Source organism: Delphinapterus leucas, chromosome 17 (genome assembly GCF_059928025.1).
Source record: "Delphinapterus leucas isolate spDelLeu-1000000601 "Yukka" chromosome 17, BTC_Dleu_Yukka2, whole genome shotgun sequence".
NCBI classification, from domain to species: Eukaryota; Metazoa; Chordata; class Mammalia; order Artiodactyla; family Monodontidae; genus Delphinapterus; species Delphinapterus leucas.
Window position 1 is genome coordinate 71,664,909 of NC_143145.1, and position 23,612 is coordinate 71,688,520.

The 23,612-nt window shown below is 42.0% G+C and overlaps 1 protein-coding gene across 1 annotated transcript in view; it reads right to left on the reverse strand.

Moving 5' to 3' along the window:
• The window catches only part of LOC111185593 (extracellular sulfatase Sulf-1), a 115,432-nt gene that overhangs the window by 47,498 nt on the left and 44,322 nt on the right, over positions 1 to 23,612 (reverse strand). Inside the window, exons 2-3 of the mRNA XM_089899051.1 lie at positions 14,071 to 14,143; positions 13,534 to 13,763 (exon numbers count right to left, since the gene is read on the reverse strand). Coding sequence (XP_089755177.1) covers positions 13,534 to 13,705 — 172 coding nt within the window. The 5' untranslated portion in view covers positions 13,706 to 13,763; positions 14,071 to 14,143. The remainder of the gene's footprint in view (positions 1 to 13,533; positions 13,764 to 14,070; positions 14,144 to 23,612) is intronic.

Genomic DNA, 23,612 nt, shown 5'->3' on the forward strand with positions numbered 1-23,612 from the left:
CCAGCAGCCCTTTGAAGATTATCAGAAAGCATCAAAACAGAGCATCAAAACTCCTAGCCCACCACACTCGCACCATGCCACAGGCATTGCAGAGATGACGAGATAGAATGTTTTCATCGTATGAAATAAAAGAGGGGAGAAGTTTTCCAATTAAGTAAAAGTCCTTCCAAAATGCCTGTTTTTTTTTAAACTGGGGTAAAGTTGCTTTACAATGCTGTGTTAGTTTCTGCTGTACAACGAAGTGAATCAACTATATGTCTACATGTATCCCCTCCCTCTTGACCTCCCTCCCACCCCCCCATCCCACCCATTTAGGTCACCACGGATCATTGAGTAGAGTTCCCTGTGCTGTACAGCAGGTTCCCACTAGCTATCGATTTGACACATGGTAGTGTATATATGTGGATCCGAATCTCCCAGTTCATCCCACCCCCCTTCCTCCCCTGTGTCCACATGTTTGTTTTCTGTCTGTGTCTCTGTTCCTGTGCTGAAAATTGGTTCATGTGCACCATTTTTCTAGATTCCACATATATGCGTTAATATACGATATTTGTTTTTCTCTTTTTGACTAACTTCACTCTGTATGACAGACTCTAGGTCCCTCCACGTCTCTACAAATGACCCAGTTTTGTTCCTTTTTATGGCTGAATAATACTCCACGGTATATATGTGCCACATCTTCTTTATCCATTCATCTGTCGATGGACATTTAGGTAGCTTCCATGTCCTGGCTATTGTAAGTACTGCTGCAATGAACATTGGGGTGCATGTGTCTTCTTGAATTATGGTTTTCTCAGGGTACGTGCCCAGGAGTGGGATTGCTGGGTCATATGGTAGTTCTATTTTTAGTTTTTTAAGGAACCTCCATACTCTTCTGCATAGTGGCTGTATCAATTTACATTCCCACCGACAGTGCAAGAGGGTTCCCTATTCTCCACACCCTCTCTAGCATTTATTGTTTGTAGATTTTTTGATGACGACCATTCTGACCGGTGTGAGGTGATACCTCATTGTAGTTCTGGTTTGCAAAATGCCCGTGTTTAATTAAAAAAAGATCTTCAATGTAAGTTCGTATCCTCTAGCAAACTCACCACATACCTGCCAGTTTTTCTACCAGGATAGTATGACCAGTTTATATTTTCACCTGTTTCCACGTCATTTTAAAAGATGGGTTGTTTGTTTGTGAAAGAGCTATGATTCTATCACATCCAAAAGTATCTGTGTAGTAGTTAAGTGCGCCATTTGAACTGTAAAGGATGAAATTGTACATACGATTGCTGAGGAAGGAAAAAAAAAACCTATTTCGATTATCCAGCCAAACATGGAAGCTGAAACCCATCCAAATACTGCAGGAAAAAAAAAGCTCAGGCCAGAATTCAATCGTCTTTTCAGGACCTGTCAAGAAATGCACTACAGAGCACTACAGCCAAGGCCATTGCATTTCCATCCTGGAGCCTCACATTTCCAACAGGTCCTACTTCTTCCAAAGAAAGGGAGAAAGTCTATGTAGCTTTCCAACAAGGAAGGAAATCGTAATGCAAACCAGGCAAGCACTCAGAGCAGAAGAGAAGCGTGCAGCCATCCAAAAACCACAGTTTTTTTTTTCACATACGAGCTCTTACCATTCACATAAAAACAGAAAAGATGGTTTCTAATTGGGTCTCCTTAGAACTCCCTGAAATATGCTTCAGTTAGGGGGATTCCTAACTGCTTTTTCTCCCCTGGTTGTATTCAGAGGATCAAGCAACCTTTTTGCCATCAGTGGATAACATGTAGTGAGCCCCCACTTCATGCTGAGCATTCATTCTATTGACCTCAACTCTCTGGACTGATCCCCCAAAGTGTAGCATTAACAAAAGAAATGGAAAATTCTCTGCTGCCTCTGATCTTCAGCAGTAAACTAACCAGATGAGAATTTACATATGAAAATTGCTTAGGGAAATCTGCAGAGCAAGGTAGACGTGAGTGTGGATATAGCAGTAGCAGGACCTATAAAGACAGCGGGGACGAGAGGCAATGCTTATTAAGAGCTCTGCCACAGGAGATGAGGACAAATGGGAGGAAAGGAGGAAGAAAAACATGGGATGGGCAAAGTGTGTTGTGGGTAGCACGGGGAAGGTGGTATGCGCGGTGCACTGGAGGTGGGAAGAAGTAAGTGGAGTGATGAAAATGGCACGTGGATTTTCTGGAATGAAAACGAATATGAAGACTTCTCTTGATGAAATGGGAGGCAGATTTAGCCAATAGCTTGGAGGCTGGGCAGAGATATTTGGATTTGACGGAATAGACAAAATGACGGCAGAGCAAGTTCTTTGTCAAAGGCATGAAGGACATGATAAGAAAGGAGTCTTTGAGAGGTGTTGCCATGGCAATGGAAGTATGTGCATTGTTGGATAGGTGGGGAATAGGCTGGTCCATCAAGGGTACGGCCAAAAGGCTGCTGAACCCACCCGGCCATGGGGTGGTAAGAACCTGAACTGGGCTGTGTCTTTAAAATAGAAGGACTCTTAAGAAGCAGACCCAAGAGATGTTGTAATGCATCAGAAGGCTGTGAGTTGACTCACAGTTTTCAGCCTGGGAAGAAAACTGGAAAAGTAATGGTTTCACTGTTACTCAAGGAGTAACTAACAAGAAATATGTCCTATAGAAGATCAAAGAAGTGCATTTTAGAAATGTTGTGTTTTATATTTGTGTTGGTTGATCACACAGGGGGAAAGCGCCTGGAGAAAATACATGAAATGAGACGCAGGAGTGGGGAGAGAGTTCGAGGTTGATGCCAAAGTCCACTCCCTTATTACTCTTTCCTCTTTAGAAAACTGCAGTGATTACTTACGGTAATAGCTTGAATTTTGGGAAAACTCAGCAAACACTGTTGACCAATTTTTATTGCCTAATAGTCTTTTTATGTCAAAGAATGACTTCTCAGAGTTCCCTTATGAGCCTAGCTGGACTCAAATTAAAAAAAAAAAAAAAAAATGCAGCTGGAGGCCATCCTCCAAGGTCCCAAATCACAAAGCTGCAACCTCCAGTTTACAGACTTATTTGGACCGCAGTACAGGGTGGGAGGTGAAAATCTGATCTAAGGTCAAATAATCTACAAACTGGGGACTAAAACTCAGCCCCTTGCATCATAATTGCCCCAGCCAGGACTCTCCTCTCATTCTAAACATCTCTCTTTTCTTCATTGACTGAGCTGGTTGTACCAAGGAACTAAAAAATCCCTCCAAATGCTCTGCTTCCAACCGGCCCACACGTCAAAGGGAACAATGAAGACATTTGGTCCCTGCAGGTACTGTGACCACGGTAGCACCACGGGCGGGGTTCCCGGATGTGAGGTTCCTGAATGTGGCTTCATGTTTCTCAGTAAGGAGAAGGTTCTGAGACAAGGCTTCTCCAACGTTAAAAATCACCTGGAGCACATGTTAAATCCTAGACTTCTGGGTCCACCCTGAGATGCTGATTTAAGTAAGACCCGGGAAGGACCAGAGAATTTGCATTTCTAACAAGCTCCCTGAGGATGCTGGCGCGGCCCCTCCCCACTCCTGGAGACCTGGAGTCACTGACACGGAACCAGCGAAGCCTCGAGCTGGAAGAGACTTTAATGGGTGCCTCATTTTAAGTGATCAAAGTGGCTCAGACCGCTTCCAAGGCTGTAAGGTGGGCAGAGAGGAAGAGGAAACACTGATTTCATACTTTTACTCTCACGGATTTTCTACTTTACTCCCACTTCTAAGTGCTTCCCGTGTAGCAACTCATTGAACCCGGACAATAGCCTTCCATAGCAGGTGCTACTATTTATTATTTTCATATCAAGGATGATAAAGCTGAGGAGCAAAAGGGTTAAACAACGTGCTTAGGGCCACACAGACCCTAAGCAGCAGGGCCCGGATGCAAAGGCAGGCAGTCTGCTCAGGGACCACGCTCTTAAGCTGCGTCTAGGCTGAGTCCCGGCTGTGACGTTGACGTTCTCAAGACTGAGACACAGAAATGATGTCTGCTTGGAGTCAGGATATGTCTCATTTTCTGTAATCTCATATCTTGCTTCATCCGGCCTCTTAGGGGAGATGCTAACAGACACTGAAGCCTGTCTCCTGCCCTCTTAGGGGCTGAAGTGATTCAAGTAGCTCGAGCCCAGGTCGAGGTGAGTGGGCTGCAGGCGTGTCTGTCTTCAGAAGCCTACAGTCACACTGGTGTTCAGTGCTACCTCTGACCTCGGACTCCCTGCGTAGACACAGATGATGGAGCACAGGAGTCATATACCTCTTCCCTCTGCCGCGTCGCTGCACTCCAACGAGGCAAGCGAAAAACTCCTTCTTCTCTTTTATGGCTGTGCAATGATTCATGTCAGCCAACAACACTGCCTCATCCTGCTTCTACAGCCACTATGATCGCACCATTGATATTTCACTGGGAAACTACCAAACACTATTCTGCAAAAAGCAACTCATAATTATGCATCTCCAGCTTGAGAGCAGTGGCTGGGACCATGTCTTGTCCTATAGCTGGAAGGACTCAGTTTTGTTTTAAGCTGAAGCTCCCCACTTCTTTGGGTTTCAGGCCTTTGGTGCCTAAAATGCAAATCGTGTTGATTCTTAGTTATCAGAACAATTATTTCATAGGAATGTCATGAAGCTTAAGGCTAAAGAATCATACCAAGATGCCCAAAGCAGGGCTTCAGAGGGTGAGCACGAGAAGAGAAAGAGCCCTGGATTTGGACTTGGGGGGAAACACCTGGGTGTTTGTCACAGATGAGCTTGAACTTGAACAAGCCCTTTACCCTCTTTTTTCTCAGATGTAAAATGCAGCTAATAATAGCTCCTCGGACTAGTTAGCAGGGCTGTCGAGCAAATGGCATGAGCTACAATTTTAATTTGTGATCACCTCAGCCCCAAAGTGTTTCCTTTACTCTTGCATTTTCCATCTCCCTATCTGTAATCACATCTGAATTCCAAAGCTAAGGTAAGAATACAGAGGTTGCGATAGGCTGAACTTCCGTGTCCTTCCAAAATGTATAGGTTGAAACCTAACACCCAAGGTGATGGTATTAGGAGGTGGGGCTTTGGAAGGTGATTAGGTCATGAGGGTGGAGCCCTCATGAATGGGATCAGCCCCTCATAAAAGGGGCCACAGAGGGTTCCCTTGCCCCTTTCTCCATATGAGGACACAGTGACAAGACAGCCACCTATGAACCAGGAAGTGGGTCCTCACCACACACCGAATCTCCTGGAGCCTCGATCTTGGACTTTTCAGCCTCCAGAGCTGTGAGAAATAATTACCTGATAAACATCTGTTGTTTATAAGTCACTAAGCCATCCAGTCTATGGTATTTGGTTAGAGCAGTCGTCACGGACTGAGACAGAGGTCAACTGCTTGTTCTACGCTTCAAGACATAAAATGTTAATGCTGGCTTAGAGACATCAGTTCCCCTTCACCCTTCACATCACACACTGTTCCCCACGCCCCTCTTAAGCAAGAAGCCTGACTTCAATATCATTTAAAATTGTCCTGGGAGGTGGAAGCCTGACAGGGATGTTATGAAGTGACCGTAATTAAGTCCAGTAGCTGGCATGGGGGCACTGCTGACTGGGCTGGCTTGAGGACAGGGAAGGTCCAGGCCACAGCTGAATCTTGGGGCTGCCAAGAAAAGCTGTCCCAGCACCAGAGCTCCAGGCTGGGACTGGGGACATCTGCCATTCGCTCTTGCAGGGGTGGGGATGCTCGGACAGCTCAGCGGTGACCGAGACACCGCTCGGTGTCAGGAGAAGTGGCACTCTTTGGGAATCCTGCAAGATCCACCATGTTTGCAATTCTGGTGGAGTTAAAAATCAAGGCTCCACGAATGGTCCTTTGAGGGGGTATGTGCTAGGTTACTGGGACTAGACAGAGCCATAGCCAGGAATTTAAATCATTCTACAGGCTTCAACTCACGTATTCCCAAATCACATGTGTGAAAAAAGGTCACGAGGGAGAAAATGTCCCACTAATCGGAATGACTTTACCAAAATCACACAGAGAGCCTGGATTACTTCACGTACACGTTAAACTTTACAACAAAGCTTTGCCTTTCCTGATTCAAATATCTTAGCGTTTGATTATTCAATATTTCATACTATCAAGCATTAACATTTTCATCGAGGCTGTTCATCATGTCCAGAAAAACTCACAAAACCAGAAATTCAATAATAAATTTTGTCGTCATCATCCTTTAAGGAAGTCCCAGATATGTGGCATTCACACACACCTGGCTTCATAGAGCGACACACCTCCGTGTGAACTGCCACAATTCATGGTTTGACGAGTGATAACGACAAGCAAACACAACTCATTAAATGTGCAGGGTTGTTTCTAGACGCCATTGTTTTATGATGGGGTAAGGTGAATGATTTAAATATATAAATGGCCTGGGCTAAAGCACATCCCTGCTATTTTCCTATGCCAACAGTTAACTATGGAACCTTAAACAGTGATAGTTCCCATATTAAACATGGCTTTATTGGTCTATTGAAAATTTTAATTCTGAAAGCATTAAAAAGATAACATGATCACACAGTACACCTTTTTCTACCAAAACTGTGAAGTTGGTAGGAAAGAAAAAACAGATGTTTCAGCTAAAACCAGAGATGGGAAAACAAGTTGGGGGAAGAAGGGACCAAGAAGCAGATAATAAATCTGTCTGGCATGTTTCTAGGTCACTAGGACTCATTATTTTTTCCCCTAAAGAGCTAAAGGCCATTAAAAGTGGGGACTAGTTTTTTAGGGGAATGGAAGTAAAAACGCCTACAGGCTAGACAGAGAAGGTAGGCAGGTACAAGAAAAGTCACAGAGCTTTCGTCTCTCCAGTTTTCTACGTTTGATAGAGATGTGGGTATACAGAACTCTCCCCTGACTATAAGAAAATCAGCAGGATGGGCATGATGGCAAGTGATCCTTGGCCTAAGTGTTGGGGAGCAGTGGAGAGTGGTGGGGATGGTGAGGGTCTTGGGAGGACACGCCCCACCTAATGGGGGCAGCTTTGACTCCCCTTCAAGCATTTAACTGATGGCTGCCTCATGGGAATGTCAGCCCTCATTCTTCTGAACTTTCAAGAAAAGTCGGAATCTGGATTTCTTTTCTTTTCATGTAAAATCACCTGATCTTTTAAAATGTTGCCTTGGTTTTAAAAAGTGTGCTGGTCAAGCAAAACACATCTGTGGGCTAGCTCTGGACTGTAGATCCCACTTGTGACCTCTGCTTTAGACAAAGTGTTTCCATGTATTTAAGATTTCTTAATTCTCCTTATGATCTAAGAGAAGCATTGGGTCAGCGTTACTGAGATGTTAGCACCAGTCCAATTCCCTAAGAATTTAAGAAATGCCACATTGAGCCAGATCAATGTTCTAACCAGCTCATTATTTTGTTTCTCAGAGTGGCACCCAGGGACCATTTGGGAAAGATTTAGAGCCTAATCTCTTTGACTCTAGTCTCAGAAAGTTAGGGGAGTCCCATGAACATTTCTGATTTTCTTCTTTTTGATTTGTAAAATATTTTCAAGTGCAGGGAAAAACAGAATAAATAACATGTCTCCTAGCATTGTCAAAGCTTAGCATTTGATCACAGTTTCTTCAGGTACATATTTTCAATTTTAAAATGAAATATGGATACTGCTGAAGTACTTGGTTACCACTCCTTCCCCAGATGGTAGCCATCATCCCAAACTTCATGTTAATCATGTCCATTTGTGTTTTTCTAGCTTAAAAAAACCCCATAATTCGAAAATATACATGTACCCCAATGTTCACAGCAGCATTATTTACAGTAGCCAAGACATGGAAGCAACCTAAGTGCCCATCAATGGACAACTGAATTAAGAAGATGTGGTACTGGGAATTCCCTGGCAGTCCAGTGGTTAGGACTCCATGCTTTCACTGCGAAGGGCGCAGGTTCAGTCCCTGGTTGCGGAACTAAGATCCCATGAGCCATGTGGCGTGGCCAAAAACAAAAAATAAATAAAATAAAATCAATCCTACATTATTTTTAAAAAAGAAGATGTGGTACATATATATACAATGGAATATACTCAGTCATAAGAAAGAATGAACTAATGCCATTTGCAGCAACATGGATGGAGCTAGAGATTATCATACTGAGTGAAGTAAGTCAGACAGAGAAAGACAAATATCATGATATCGCTTATACGTGTAATCTCAAATATGATACAAGTGATCTTGTTTACAAAACAGAAATGGACTCACAGACATAGAAAACAAACATGGTTACCAAAGAGGAAAGGAGGGGGAGGGATAAATTAGGATTTTGGGATTAATAGATACACACTACTATATATAAAATAGATAACTAACAAGGACCTACTGTATAGCACAGGGAACTATGCTCAATATTTTGTAATAACCTATAGGGGAAAAGAATCTGAAAAATAGATATATATTTATGTATAACTGAATCACTTTGCTGTACAGGTGAAACTAACAGAACATTGTAAACTAACTATACTTCAATTTTTTAAAAAAAGGTGTAAATCTCCACCCATTAACTTTGCCTAAAAACCTGAACTATTTACAGGGAGAGGCATAACCTGAACCACTTCTCAAGTTGTGGAAAAAGCAAATCCAGAAGTACAGGGACCGCTGGTTAAAGTACCTAATCTTTCCATGGATCAAATGTTCTCCTGGGATAATGATCTCTGTCCTACCCACCCAACTTGGGTGGGATGACAATAAAATGCAATAATGGGAATAAATGTTCTTTGGAAAAAGATAAAGTGTTATCCACATATGAGGTTCTAGCACTTTTATTAGTAAATTCCTCATGTGTTTCACTCCTTTCACAAAGGACTAGTTTACTTTATTTGTCCTCAAAGTTGAGGGAGGGGCCCCAGTCCTACTTAATAAGAGCTTTCCTTCCCAGCTTGTTTCATAAACTTGGATTACAATCCTTCTTAGCCTTTGTCTTTCCAGACAAAGAGATACAATTGTTTTATTCTTTTCCAAAAGGAAAAGTATTCTATTACAATTTTTGTAGTTGCTTTCCTAAGCCTTTTCTAAGTCTGTTATATCCTTCTGGAGGCACAGAAGCCAAAACGCCTGCAGTGTTACAGGTGCAAAAGTTTTGCTTAGGTGAAGATTTATTCAATATTTGGCAAACATAATCCCATGTAAGTAAAAAATCAAACCAAAACAAACCATGTCAAAACCACAATTAGAGAACATCTCACACCCATTAGGATGGCTATTATCAAAAAACCAGCAAACAGCAAATATTGTCAAGAATGTGGAGAAACTGGAACCCTTATGTACTGTTGGTGGAAACGGACCATGGTGCAGTCGCTATGAAAACAGTATTGCAGTTCCTCAAAAAATTAAAAATAGAATTACCTATTGATCTAGCAACTCCATTTCTGGGTATATACCCCCAAAGAATTGAAAGCAGCATCTCAAAGAGACATTTATACACCTGTGTTCATAGTAGCATTATTCACAATAATCAAAAAGCAGAAGCAACACTAATGTCTAACAAGAGATCAATGGATAGACATAGGGTGGATATACATATAATGGAATATTATTTAACCTTCAAAAGGAAGGAAATTCTGAGACATGCTACAACACAGATGAACAGTGAGGAAGGACATTATGCTAAGTGAAATAAGCCAGGAACAAAAAGACAAATACTGTATGATTCCACTTATATGAAGTACGCAGAGCAGTCAAGTTCATAGAGACAGAAAGTAGAATGGCGGTTGCCAAGGGCTGGGGGTTTAGGGAGTTACTGTTTAATAGGTATAGAGTTTTAATTTTATAGAATGAAAAGAGTTTTGGAGATTGGTTGCACAACAATGTGAATGTACTTAACACTATTGAATTGTACACTTGAAAATGGTTAAGAGGAGGACTTCCCTGGTGGCGCAGTGGTTAAGAGTCTGCCTGCCAATGCAGAGGAAACGAGTTCGATCCCTGGTCCGGGAAGACCCCACATGCCACGGAGCAACTAAGCCCATGCGCCACAACTACTGAGCCCGCGTGTTGCAACTACTGAAGCCCGTGCGCCTAGAGCCCGTGCTCCGCCACAAGAGAAGCCACTGCAATGAGAAGCCCGCCCACTGTAACGAAGACTAGCCCCCACTCGCCACAACTACAGAAAGCCCGCGCAGCAATGAAGATGGAACGCAGCCAAAAAAAAAAAAAAAATTGGTTAAGACGATTAAAAAAACACAAAAGCCAACTAAAGTCTAGAGCAGTTAAGTGTCAAGAAAGATTATGAGAGTGTTACAATCGGCCAGGCAAAAGTCTCCATCAAACTGGACCCACTACCAAGAACATAATTTTTCTGCTGAGAAAAGAAGTCTTCTCTAAATTTTTATCCATGGTTCACAGCGGTTCATCATCAACTTGTTCTGCCAGTAGGATAACAAGACCCATCTTAGCTGTCATCTCGGAACCTAGGGCGTGACCATGTACTTACAGGTTGTTTTAGGAAGGGCTCAATAAATATTTGTTGAAGGACGGATTGAGGGAAGGAATCATGGTCAAATGTGTAGCTGTGGAGACCCAGCCCTAATACAGGTCCTGAGTTTACCATTTCCTAGCTCATCACAGCCTATGCGACTTCTCTAAGCCTCATTTATCTTTAGTATAAACTGAAGAGAGTAATAGTAACCACTTCATAGAGCGACTGTGATGATTAAATGAGTGAATGCTTAGCCTGGTATCTGGGTAGGAAATCAAGGAAGGAAGTAAAGGCAAGGCAAACATGTAGGAAAGAGCTGGGTTGATTGAACCTGGCTGACGACTCTTCACCATTATATCCATGTGCTTCCACTAGAAGCCAGTGTTTAATAACTGCTTAATAAATATCTACTGAATGAATTCATTAACTATAGGATAAGGATGAAATTTTGAACTCTTAAAAATACACTGATCAAACAATTCCTTAATTTATTTTAAAGACAAGGGTTGTATATTGAAGAGGTAGATCATGACGGATACTTGCATTCATTTCTGGGAATTGTGTTAGCCTTTTCAGGCCCCTGTGGGTCCATTTCCAGTTTACTGAGCACCTACTAGATTCCCAGCACAGTCCCAGCATCAGGACTACAACATAAATAGAACACTACCCTGCCCTCTAGTTGCTCTCAGTTAAGTGGAAGAGACAGGTAGGGAAGTACATGGTGGATTTAGGGTCATACGCTGGAGGCAGGTCCAAGGTGGTGCAAAGGAAAGTTTCCTCCACCCTGCTGGACAGCAGGATCGTTTTGGTAAAGAAGACCCCCCGAGGGGAAGGCATCTGGACTGGGTCACGAAGAATAGGTAGGGCTTCGCCAGGTGGAAAAATGGGGCAAGGGCAGAGGGGATGAGATGTACAAAGGCATGAAATATAGGTGAGGGAGATGAAACCACCAGACACCTTCAGGGAAGTGTAAGTTGTTTCCATGGAGCACAGAGCAAAAGTGAGGGAAAGGGAAATAGCCTTACAGAAATAGGTAGGGACAGATGCCCGGCGCTCATCAGCCTGCAGAGGAGAGGGGCTTCACCGTCTTGGTAAAGGAACCCGGTGGAGGGTTTTAAGCAGCAGAGACCTGATCAGATACTTGCAGGAAATGAAGAATAGGTAGGGGGGGCCAAGACTAGAGGGCACAGGTCACGTGACCAACCAGTTAGGGAAAAACTGGGAGAGAAGAGAATGGCTTCATTGAAAAGGATGGATATGAGAGATGTTAAGGGAAGTGAATTCAAAGGTCTTCACTTTACTTGCCCTGTAGGTGAATGAAAACTTAAACCACTAACCACATACGTACTAAAGTCATACCTGCAAGACTTTTCATTTTGGCATGATGCCTGAAAATTCTTGCTTAAGCAATTAAGTGAGAGGGACTTCCCTGGTGGCGCAGTGGTTGAGACTCTGCGCTCCCAGTACAGGGGGCCAGGGTTCAATCCCTGCTCAGGGAACTAGATCCCACATGCATGCCGCAACTAAGAGTTCACGTGCCACAACTAAGGAGCCCGCCAGCTGCAACTAAGACCCGGCGTAACCAAATAATAAAAATTTAAAAATAAGCAGTTAAGTGAGAGAAAACAGACTCTGCAAGTCACCTCCAATAATCATTACCTCTGCTGGCTTTTAGTGCCTTTGTTTCCAGCTGAACCCAAAGAGTTGAATTTTTGGGATTCTAGGGTTTGGTTTCCAATTGGAAATCAAAGTCCCTATCCCTGTGGATCAAATTCCAGCCTGGAGGGGTTTATCCTCAAAGACCCTAGCCAGAGGAGCTCTGGAAAGAAGCCCAGGGTGCTCTGCTAGCAGGAAGTCTAAAAGCTACTAGCGACGGTCAAGTTCAGTGTGATGGATAAGCCTAGCTGAGCGATTTCTTGAGAGCAAGGAATTGCGTCCAGGAATGGAAATGAGTGATGGTGACAACCTGTAAGGGCAAGCTTTTCATTTGTCCTAGGTACCCTAGAAGAACTTGACCCTAAGCTTATGGGCAAGACCATAGGGCCGGGCCATTAAAGAAAGTGAGAAGGTGAGAAACCAAATCAGGTGATACAGAAGCTCAGCTGAAACACCAGATGTTGGCAGGCTTTCTAAGTGCTCTAGAATTAACCCAGGTGAGCGAGTTCTTCAGAAAAGCATCCTGTCTAGGGTGGTAGCAGTGAATTACTACCGGGAGGATGTGCAGAATACTGTAACTTTCAATTCCCTAACAATCACAAGCTGTGAATAAAGGAATCACCTTAATAATAATGACCATCGACAAGTTTTTTTTTTTTTTTTTTTTTTTTAAGGCTTCCGTCGTGCAGGCTCAGCGGCCATGGCTCATGGGCCCAGCCGCTCCGCGGCATGTGGGATCTTCCCGGACCGGGGCACGAACCCGTGTTCCCTGCCTCGGCAGGCGGACTCTCAACCACTGCGCCACCAGGGAAGCCCCGACAAGTTCTTTTTGTATCCACCTACGTTCATATGCAGAGCAGAGAATTACAGTCATAATCTCATACTCTTTGAAACAAATTTGCCCAAATATCTTGAAAAGAGTTTTCCAGGGCTTCCCTGGTGGCGCAGTGGTTGAGAGTCCGCCTGCAGATGCAGGGGACAGGGGTTCTGTGCCCTGGTCTGGGAAGATCCCACATGCTGCAGAGCAGCTGGGCCCGTGAGCCATGGCAGCTGAGCTTGCGCGTCTGGAGCCTGTACTCCCCAACGGGAGAGGCCACAACAGTGAGAGGCCCGCATACCGCAAAAAAAAAAAAGAGTTTTCCAAGGCGCACGATCCAACACTTGACTTCTACAGTTTCGTGCTTCCTCTCGCCTGCCATCTTCCCATCCTCCCAGCCCACCCCCAGCTTCAAAACCTTAAGATCAGAAGAGTCAAGTTGAAACACAAACCAAATGCTTTATCATTAATATGAGTACATTTTATAACCCAGGGTGTTGGTTCAGGTACTACCATTATGTGTCAAACCCCCAAAAGTTAACTGACTGTTACTGATAATGCAAGCCAGCAAATCATTTGAGCGAAAGAGACCAACAAGCGACAAACCAGTGTCTCACCCAACTCCACGTCTTGATCATCAGTGAGCACGAGAATGATGTTGGGTCGGATGTTTTTTCGCTCCTGCTGTATCCGGCCTCTGAACCTCGGCGATCTGATGGTTGAACCGAGGCTCCCCAGTAGCTGTGTGCCCAGCACAGCCAAAACCAGAGCACAGCAAGAATACTTCATTGTGCTTGGTCCAATGTCGCAAAACTGACAAAACGTCTGTCTCCTGGTTCCTGCAGCTCTGGGCAGTCAGAGAGAAAGGGAGAGCGAGAGACGAAAATGAAATCCAAACCCCAGACACAGTTGCAGAAAAAGGACTACAACTCAGGGAGAACTGGCACAAAAACTGGCAGAGAAAGGGCTGCCCATGAGTCAGAAGCGGCAAACCCTACCAGGCGTCAGGTCGTTTTTCTAAGCGCTTGATTATTTTGCAAATTCACTTTTGTCCTTTATTCTCATTCCAACTTTTCCGATTTCAAAATTCATTGCCAAAATAGAATTTCCAACACAGAGCTCAGATGTAAAAGCTTTCTGACAAGAGCTAATACCTTGAATTAGGTATCCTGGTTGAATAATCAACTGCTATACTCAGAGGTATTCAGGACGTCTGCAGATGGGGTCCTGGAAGGGGGAGAAAAAATACAAAAGGAAACGTCAGTCAAGGATTTTGACACAGAGTTTTGGTCTGAAAGAGTCTCTTGAAACAGCATAAATATATATGTATAGATATGATTTATATATTATATTTATATATAAGTATAATAAATAGAAATGTAATATATAAATCATATCTATACAAATATATTGATATAATTTTAAAAATCTGTACTCCAAAAGGGAGAGACAGAAGGAAACCACATTCAGAACTGCTAACAAATGACATGAATAATATCTTCATTTCATAATCATAAATACGGTGATCTGGGTATCATCCCTGCTCACACTTTAACAGTACTTTAAACATCCCCAAGAAAACAAATGACTGATAAGGAAGAACCAGCAGTGCCTGTGAAACCACAGTGCACTGGAGTGTTTGCATCTGGGGAGCGTTAACTCACCTGCGTACGATATTGAGTACTTATCAAGCAGAATGAAACGCAAAGCTGTCATTTGTCATCTGCATGAAGTCACTCACTGCCCAGGAGAGTTCTTTTTGCTGACAGAGACTTCATAATAAGGGGCTGGGAGGACAACCTTTCCCAGCCTCCAAAAAGCTCCTAACTGTGCTTCATTAATCACCGGGGGAAGGGATGCTTCCTCCCGGCTGGGCTGGTCCCTCAGCCCAGCCCTCGTCCCCAGCGCATCGGCGCCTAAGGGGACACAGCCCTCCTCCGCCTGTCAGCACCAGCTTCACTACTGTTCAGAGCCGGTGCAGCGCCGCTAGCTGAGGTTTGGCTTTGCCGCAGCAGATCTCAACCTGCAAAGCAACATGACTGATGCGCTCTGAGGCTGGAGGTTAGAGGCGACCCTTCCACCTTAAAAAAACCCAAATCAAATCAAATCTGGAGGGGAACACTGTGAAATCTTTGCAAATCTGCACAGGAGGAGACTTTGGAAAGGGTTGGAAAAATGCCCCTTTCACTTTAGAACGCTAACCTGCTGAAAGCTGGTCTCTTGGACTTCCGAAAGATAGCAAAGGGCTCATTAAAAAAACCAAAAAAACACCATCTTTCTCTTGAATGTCATGAGGGAGCATCTGTATGGGAATTTCGACTGCCCTAAAATTAATGAGATAGCAGCCCGCTCCAGCAGCCACTCTGTCCCCACACACCTGAGGGTCTGTATTTTGATGCTCAACAATAAACAGGTATCAGATAAGTAAGCATCACAGATGAAGTGTGAGGACTGCAAAGCAGAAGGAAAGGGACTCCATCGCTCCCTTCCGCGCCTTAAATTCTGGAGGGTGACGTGGAGCAGCGAAAGAAGAATGAAGAAAGACGGTGTACCGTTTCCCCCTGCCATACACATTATTGTGTTTTACACAAACACACACGCCCCTATTATTTTAAACTTTTTGAGCTGTTTTGTAAACAGTTCTAATGCTTTTTACTTTGCAGCCTGTAATTATTCTTTGGGAGGGAAGAAGGGAGGGGGAGAGAGAGAGAGAGGAGGACTCAGTAAGAACTAGATTTTAAAACAAAAGTCCAGCATCTGCAGCGAGGCAGTCCTGACCACGTGATCTGCAGAGCAAAAAGCAAGCCACCTCCGACTGATCCTGTGGCTTGAGAAAGTCAATATGTATGGTTTGGCGTGTGGTTCTGTTTTTTGTTTGGTAATAACTCGGCGTTATTTCAGTGATCGCGGTTGCCTTCTGAACGCTGAAAGCCCGCAATTGTTCTGCCTTGACTGTTGGGTTTCTGGGCATTTGTTTTAAATCATGAGAAAACTGATACAAGCATGAAAGGATGGGAAAGCAAAAGAAACGAGTGAAACAATGGCCTTCTCCCACAGAGTGTGCATTAACCTAAGAGTTAAATACAGAAATTTCTTAGGGGGGGTTGGTCCTTGAAGCAGCAAAACTTTGCCCACCTCTCAAAGCAGGTGACGTTGTGTGAAGAGAGAGTCAGCAGGGTTTCCTGCATCCGCTATGGTTTAAACTAACCTCTGCTGACAATGGTGACCCAGAAAATACAGTCAGACTCATTGTATGGAGCGAACAGCAGCGCTTGGTTTAAATAATCAGTCACACACGCAACTGAAAATTCTTGACTATTAAGATGCTGATAACATTCCCTGGAACCCAATCAATGTTCTGGGTTATTCTTTTCTTTCTCGTATTTACTTTACTTCTTCCTTTAGGAAAAAGAAAATTAGCCTTAATGGTACCTTGTATAAACTACATTGAAAATCATTTCCTAATAAAGAAAAGGGACAGCAGAGAAGATGCACGTTTTACCTATAAAGTAACTTTTCTCTCTGGACAGTTAAAGGTGCAGAAGAGACCTACGTTTATTTTTTTCTGCCACAATTTATTATCGATTCAGGGGATTCATATGTAAAAGCCGAGAAACTGAGTGGTAAAGAAAATGGAACTTTCAGACAGGTCTGGCCAGCAGGAGCGCTCCCTTTACTAAAACACACAAAACACACAACTCTGAAGAAAAGTGCACACAGACAATTCTTTATTCAAATATGACCTTTTAGAACCTGTCATCCTCTCACTGCCTGGTTTCCAGCTCCAGAAGGAAAAGAAGAAAAAAAAACCTGACAGACAAAATGCAGACCTCAACAAAGGAGACAACGATGCAATGTTTGAATTGGATACTTTGTGGCAGACAGCAAGTGTCCTTAGAGACTAACAGCTTGTCTTGAGAAATAGTTGAAAATGGGAGAAATGTCAAAAGAGGTTTTTCTCACACATGGAAAGTGAGCTTGAGGAACGGTTGCTGTATTCACGAATCAGGACCAGAACACAAGATGCCTATTCTTCAAGCTCTAAAGTGAAAACACCAATTGTAGCTACGGCCAATTGGTGGGGAAAGTTTACAACACTTTGTTTGGGGCAGTCAAGCCAACTATAAATGTGACATTAAAAGTTTCAAGTCACATATAAAAGAAAGAAAAGACTGGGAAGCCTTCAAGCCAACTGGACAGAAAGTCTAGTTCACATATGCTTGTCCAGCAAAACCCCATACTAAATCAAAGCCCTCGTTGCCCCAGTAGGTTTAAAGGGGGGGGGGTCTCTGTCTTCAGTAAGCCTCCCTTCGTCTGGGCAGCTGGTGCCGAGGTAAAGGGAATGGTGGCCATATGCTTGTCCACCACTGTGGTTGTCAAAGTGTAATCTGGGACTTTGGGGGGACCCTGAGATCCTTGTGGGTGGAGTCCACAAGACCAGAACGATTTTGAAGAATGCTGACACTTTACTTCCCTTTTTCACTTCGTTGACATTTGCACCGATGATCTAAGGGCAATGGTGGGTAAAGCTGCTTTTGTATGAATGAAAGGAGCATCACATACAGTTAAAAAAAAACAAAACAGTTTCACTCAAGATGAAGCAGTAAAATGATTAATTTGATTAAACCTGGACCCTTGAATGCACATCTTTTCTTTTAAGTTTTCTGTTTTATGAGAGAGAAGGGACACATAAAACCCTTTGCAGCCTATGGAGGTGTGATGCTCGTTGAGGGAAAGCACTCGTGGGACTGAGTTGCCAGGTGAACTAGACATCTTTTTTCCCTGTTTTTGCTCAAACGCTATTTTTAGTTGAAAGAATTACTTGGACTTGGATTTTTGGCAGGCATTTTCTCAAGTCGTGAATGAAATCAGACTGTCATTTCAAGGAAAGCAGCTGACGGTATTTGTTGTGTTTGTTGCCAATGACAGAAATCTAGCTTTCAAGTCAAAAGCAGAACTTTGGAAAACTTGTATCTGCCACTGTGAGCTTAGCAGCTTTCCAATATGTAAAACCTTTCCAATGACACTGATGTTGATATTAACGAATGTTATTTTATGGTACTGTACAATGAAATGTGTCAACACTTCGACTATTTGCATAATTCAATGAACCAATGTTTCCCAAATGACCAAATACAATGTTACAAAATCGTACACGTGTAAAAAAAATTCATTCAAAGTGCAAGATGACCACTGGATTTTAATGTAACAGAGTAGGAAAAGCTCATTGATATGGTTTCAGATTTCTTACTACACCTAACCTTTAGGAATCACTTGTCAAGTTTTGGTATAGTATCAAAGAAGATCTACAAGTATCTGAAAAAAGTTCTTGAAATACTTCTTTTCCAACTATTTATCCATGTGAGGCTGAACTTTATTCCTATACCTCAACCAAAACAATATATGTCAACAGATTGAATGCAGAAGCAGATATAAGAATCCAGTTCTCTTTTATTCAGATAAATATTAGATTTGCAAAAATGTAAAACATGCCACTTTAGTCACCAATATTGTTTTGGTTTGGAAATGTAGTCATTTTTCATAAAATATTATATATCATTTAACATATGGATTTATTGTTTTTTAATTAATACTTTTAAAAATTCTCAGTTTGAATTTCTAAGTATCAATAGCTAAAATCCCCATAAACACAAGCTTAATAATATAAAAGGATAAAATCACAATTTCAATAATATAAAGGGATTCCAAGCCCAAAGAATTTGAGAATTACTGGCCTAGAGTATATTTGGTTCCATAGTTAAGCCCGGCCTTTCACCTCTAAGGCTACAGATTTGGCCCTAGTCACAAATGTAATTCATTTTTTTTCCCCTTAAAGCCTTGAAACTCTCCTAAGTTCTAAATGCCTGCAAATCTAATGAGTGATGACATTCTGTGATGGCATTCTGTGTGTGTGTGTGTGTGTGTGTGTGTGTGTGTGTGTTTAATCTGAGGATAACACAGAACTTTATAAATGAATGTCCACAAATCTAAAGTATGTGAGAGACAGGCCCAGAACAACCCACTCAGCACAGAAATCAACCTCTCAGGGATGGGGCAATGGAATTGTTTCTAGTACAAAGCAATGCCACTCCAGAGTGAAGACAGAGAAAAAAAAAAGGACACCATAACCAATCACAGCAGTGGGGGAGATCAGGCCAGCAGCATGCAATTATTCAAAGCTGAATTTAACCAGAACACACTTAGTTTATCGTTAGAGTGAAGCAAAATAGGATTATACCAGCAAGAAGGTGGTACCTACCCTCCCCCATCCCCCCCCCAACGCCAATCGACATAGTTCCCACATTTCCTAGGGTCAGTTTACATGGCCCTTTTCCTTTAATTTTGACTTTCAAGTTTGCCATATATCACTTTTTTTTTTTTAGAGGAAGCCTTCAGGATGTGCTAGCTTCTTTATGATATATGTGAAACCATGAAGGAGCTAATTTTTTCTTTTAAAAACCCCATAGCTGGCAAAGTTCATCTACTGTTAATCCCAAGAAAGCCTGCTTCCCGATCTAATTTATTACAACTCCAAGCAAAGAAGATAGACAACAGTCTCCCTCTGGTGTGGTAACATTTTTATACCCCTCGAATAATAAATCTCTTCCGATCACCAACGACAGCTGGAAAGTGTGCATCTCTGACCTGGAGCACCTTTGGGGAAATCCTTGGCTAAATGATGAGATCTCCTTGAACAATGTTTGCTTTTCTTCCCTTTTTTCCCTTTCTGTTTTCTCCCCCCAACACTGTAAATCCTGACATTGGAAGGAACCTTGAAAAGTCATCTATTCACAAAATTGTTAGCGTTGGTTATCCCTGGGGTACGATGAGGGAGAGGGACAGATTTTATTTTTTTTTATGTTTAAGTTGGATTTTTTTCCCATGATCTTTGCATGATAAAAATAGAAATAAGTAAATTTTCTAGGCTTTCCCTCTGTTTTTTCGTGGAGGAACAGAATAGACAGAAAGAGGTAAGCAGTGATAAGAATGAAGTGAGAGGTTACAGCAAGAAATGTACTTTTGAGAGTTAACCCACAAAGGTAGCAAATAAAACCACATAACAACAAGCTCACCAAGAGGATTTTGGAGAATGCAAAGGGTCCAAGACTGAGATTTGTCCAGCTCTTTCAAATTGAAATTAGCAAAACAAAGAAAACCAAAGTGACCTAAAAATTATGAAAAAAAACCCCCAGAAGGACCTGATATTCCTGAAGCAGATGCTACAGAGTGTCCAAAGGGTCTGATAATGGTCACAAGTTTTGATGGTGGCAATGAGCTCCAAGATAATGAGAACAAGAAGACTGTTGAACTTTAAAAAGTGGGGCATTGGAAATTTCAGTTTGGGTCTAGTGCAAGAATAGCATATTGATAAAAAGAACCCCAAATGTGGTCTTAGGCATCTTAGCTACTCCTTATGGTATATGATTTATTACATTAAATTTGCCTTTGGTTTCATATATTTATAGCTTATCTGTATTGAAGTATCTGGAGGTATTGCATAAGTCAGCAGAAATAGTTTGTTGCAATAACAACAAGAAAAAACCCCAAATATCAATGACTTAACACACACTACAAGTCACACAGAGTGACGGGAGCTTTGCTCTGCCTGGTCATGCATGGATGCGGGCTGATGGGGGCACAGTTGATGTGTTGCTGCAATAGCTGGACCAAGAAGCAGAGGAAGAAAAAAACTGAAGAATCTTGCAGAACTTTTCATGGCTTCAACCTGGAAGTGACTCAGATCACTTCTAATATTTCATTGGCTGTAACTAGTCACATGACCCCATCCAACTGCAAGAGGGCTGGAAACTGATGGCACAGCTGAAGTGTGCTGAACACTACTGTCTACCACAAGCATCAAGTTTCATCAGTACCCTACGTATTTATCTTTTTTTCTCACTAGATGCCTGCACACGCACATACTTAAGATACATGTATAAATATATTCACACATGCAGATACATGCTTAAGTAATGAAGAAACATAATCTTCGTAGCTTAAAGTTCTACCATTCCTAGGTACAAAAAATGCACCTTTTAACAGCTTTGGGAACTGGGGGGACATGTTTCATTTTAGTTTGTTTCCCTGATGTACATAATCTGGTACAGTATGAATTTATTTTAAAGTTCCACAGTTCTTGTGATACATTTAAGTTGAAGAAAATATTTTAACAAATACAGGTAGGTGCTACATTTAGATTTCAAAAGCACTTCTCAAAATATTTTCTTGTAGATAACATCTATGTGAGGAAAGAAGAACACCTGACTTAGCTTTAAAAATTAAGCCACAGTCAGGAGAGTTCCCACTGGCTTACTTTCTACGCTATAAAGCTTGCTACCAATATAATGCTCTTTAACATTTTCTAAGGGTTTAAATACAGAAGAATGGAGACACAAGCTCCTTCTGAGGGATGCTGCTGGCCTCACACGGAGTCATGACCAAGAAAGGGAGGTCTGGGAACACAGAGTGTGAAAAACAAATGTGCATGTCAAAAGACAACAAATTCTAGTTCTTAGCTCAAGATTTAGGGACAAATTATGGGGAATAGCTCTGTTTTTTAAAGTTTTCTTCCAAAATGTATTATTTACAGGAGAACCTTTAAAGAAAATCAAACATCCATCTTTAAGTCAACTCCTTTGCTCAGAGACCCATTTTCAAGGAAACCCTAAAATTCAGACTAGTTCATGTATTATTTCAAAAATACTTCCTTCACAAGTTGTACTGGGAAATGCTGGTTTGAGGTTTTTTTGTGTTATTGGCTAAATATATCATTCCAAGCCTTTTAATGACAAAATCATCTTCAGCATGTGCTTTATATGCACCTAAATCCGTCTACTGTCTTCAGATTGTCACCTTCCCTTCAGCTGTATACTTAACTCCCAGTGATTCCCAAGCATAGCTGCACATTTATCAAGTAAAAAAAGCAACTCTAGGGCTTCCCTGGTGGCGCAGTGGTTGAGAGTCCGCCTGCCGATGCAGGGGACGCGGGTTCGTGCCCCGGTCCGGGAAGATCCCACATGCCGTGGAGCGGCTGGGCCCGTGAGCCATGGCCGCTGAGCCTGTGCGTCCGGAGCCTGTGCTCCGCAACGGGAGAGGCCACAGAGGTGAGGGGCCCGCGTACCGCAAAAAAAAAAAAAAAAAAAAAAAAAAGCAACTCTACTTAACTTTCAAGTGAAATTCAGGCCTGCAATCATGGAAAATATTATTATAGTAGAACAAACTGAGTAGCTAGCAGGCCTCTCTAGGAAAATTAATTTACTAATTTTAGCCACAAAGCACACAAAGCATACAGCAAAGATAAATTGTCTACCCATTTTTATTGACATCCATCTGATTTATGACATTCTTGTCCAATCAAATTCATCAGCTTACCCTCAAAACAGTATTTGGACACAGGGATATTTATCACAGTCTTCAGGTGAATAGCACCTGAAGAGACACAGTAGGACATTTTTAAAACCATAAATTCACTGATTCAAATCACAGTACTTGCATAAAAGGCCTGTAGTAACTTGAAACTTAAAATATGACTTCTGTCTTAGCTTTTTGTCTGGACAGAAGCTGGGAAATACTTTAGCTAACGAAAACTCAAATTTTACTCTACTGTTACAAAAAAGTGAAGTTTATGAAGTTTTAAGCAAAAGAATTTATAGAAGGAAAATTTTAAGAGCTATATTATCACCATAAACAATTATCTGTCATATCTGTAAAATAATCTTCCTGAAAAGGCTCAGATTATAATCTATGTCTATGGACATTTGGGGCAAATGTATGTTTATTGTCACTAGAGCATCTTTATAAATAGATGTTTACAGCTGGCCAACTCCTTAAATCTCATCTAACCATCTATACTACAAACACCCAATGGTGCTCCATGTCCAGAATTTATTTTCTAACTCCTCGACTTTGTTTGAAACCTTCATTTCTCAGCACACACAAGACCAGCACTTGTCACACAAAGGAGCTAATATAATTAAACCAGATGATGTGTCCCACAAGTAAAATCAGCCATTCACGAAAGCTGGTCACCAGAGGCCATTTCAAACAATGCATATTTCAAAGTAATCTAAAGTAATCCCTTCTCTCCACAGATTTGGTTCCCATGAAGTCTTAAGCACATGTGTGCTGTAAAAAAAGAGGCTTATTAAAATCTGATGTGATATTAGAGATTATAATGCAACACAGTTGGGCTGATTTTAATACCTGAGTCTTCAAGAAGAAAGCAATTTTCGATTTTATTTGTAAGCTTACTAAAACATTACCCATACAAAGGTACATGATGTTTACTTAATTAAGGAAAAAAATAAAGAATGCTCCCCTGTTAGCTGAATTGGGCTTGTATCAATGTACAGAATTTGCAAATAAAAGTGGAGGAGAAGCTAAAACAGTTTTCACTGATGGAAAGATTAGCAAAGCACAGCATGTATTTATAACTCTAAAGAGTGAGGAGCTTAGATTGTTTAGACAATTCCTTGTAAAGTTGTGAATCTCCAGTATATCATTCTTTTGGCTCGCTCTGGTGAAACATTATCAAAATGTGTCATATAACGGCATGATAGCTTCAAAATACTAGTTGCCGTCATTAGTAGAACTGGATTATTAGGTAAGTCTGACTGCCTATGAAGCTTACCAAGACCTCCAGTCCTGGCGGATCTCTGGAGGATTTGTTTATTTTTCCTGATCCTTTTTCTATGTC